The following is a 975-nucleotide window of genomic DNA, read 5'->3' as shown; positions in this document are numbered from 1 at the left end:
TGCTTGGAGATGGCCTCCAGGATGAGCTGCTCCATCACCTTTCCAGGGATGCAGGTGAGGCTGACTGGCCTGTAGTTCCCYGGGKCCTCYTYCTBRCCCTTTTTGAAGACTGGGGTGACATTGGCTTTCTTCCAGTCTTCAGGCACCTCTCGTGTTCTCCATGACCTTTCAAAGATGATGGATCTGGAATATGGTAGAATTAATGTAGGCATAGGAGAGTACAGTCAGTGCCAAAGAGCCAAGGAGCAGGACCCAGGACACCACAAAATCAATCCACTCAATAAGCTGGATGTCAGCACAAGCAAGGTGTAATAATGGTGCACTGTCACAGAAGTAGTGGTCAATTACATTGGCACCACAGCACGGCAGCCAGGCTTTCAGAACTAGAGGTGACTGAATCATGACAAAGGCACCCACCCAGCAGCCCAAAACAAGGGTACTGCATACCTTGCTTGTCATGAAGCTGGGATACCTTAGTGGGTTACATACAGCCAAATACCCGTCATCGGACATGACAGCAAAGAGGATGAACTCAGTTGTGCCCATGAGGAAAGAGAAGAAGAGCTGACTAAAGCAGCCATCAAAGGAAATGGTTTTCTTCTCTGACAGGAACTTTGCCAGCATTTTAGGAACTACAGAGGAAGTCATGGAGATCTCAATGAAAGACAGATTACTGAGGAAGTAATACATGGGAGAATGGAGATGGCAATGAGTGTATACCAGGACAAAGATAAGAGCGTTTCCCAAGACAGTCACTAAATAAATAAGCAGGAACACAACCAAGAGGAGGATCTCCACCTCATGAACGTTAGGAAATCCTGCTAAGATGAACTCTGTCACAGATGTSCCATTCTCCATCTCTGTGCAGTCTCTGTCATGGGAAAGAACACCAGAGTAATGTAGAGTTTTGAATATTTTCTCAGATGACATCTAGTAAGTTTTGGACATCCTGATTTTAAAGAGAAGTTAAGTCCC

The 975-nt window shown here is 45.9% G+C and overlaps 1 protein-coding gene across 1 annotated transcript; it reads right to left on the bottom strand.

Annotated features, from left to right (window-relative positions):
• Window positions 1–168: 168 nt before the first annotated feature.
• LOC112962856 (olfactory receptor 6M1-like) lies at window positions 169–858 on the bottom strand. The gene has a single exon (XM_026059385.1). It carries the CDS (start codon window positions 856–858, stop codon window positions 169–171), a length of 690 nt encoding a protein of 229 aa, XP_025915170.1.
• Window positions 859–975: the final 117 nt, after the last annotated feature.

This window comes from Apteryx rowi, unplaced genomic scaffold (genome assembly GCF_003343035.1).
Source record: "Apteryx rowi isolate R43461 unplaced genomic scaffold, aptRow1 scaffold_1568, whole genome shotgun sequence".
Classification (NCBI taxonomy): Eukaryota; Metazoa; Chordata; class Aves; order Apterygiformes; family Apterygidae; genus Apteryx; species Apteryx rowi.
The sequence above is the reverse complement of the archived record's forward strand: the minus strand, read 5'-3'. Positions and strand labels throughout refer to the sequence as shown.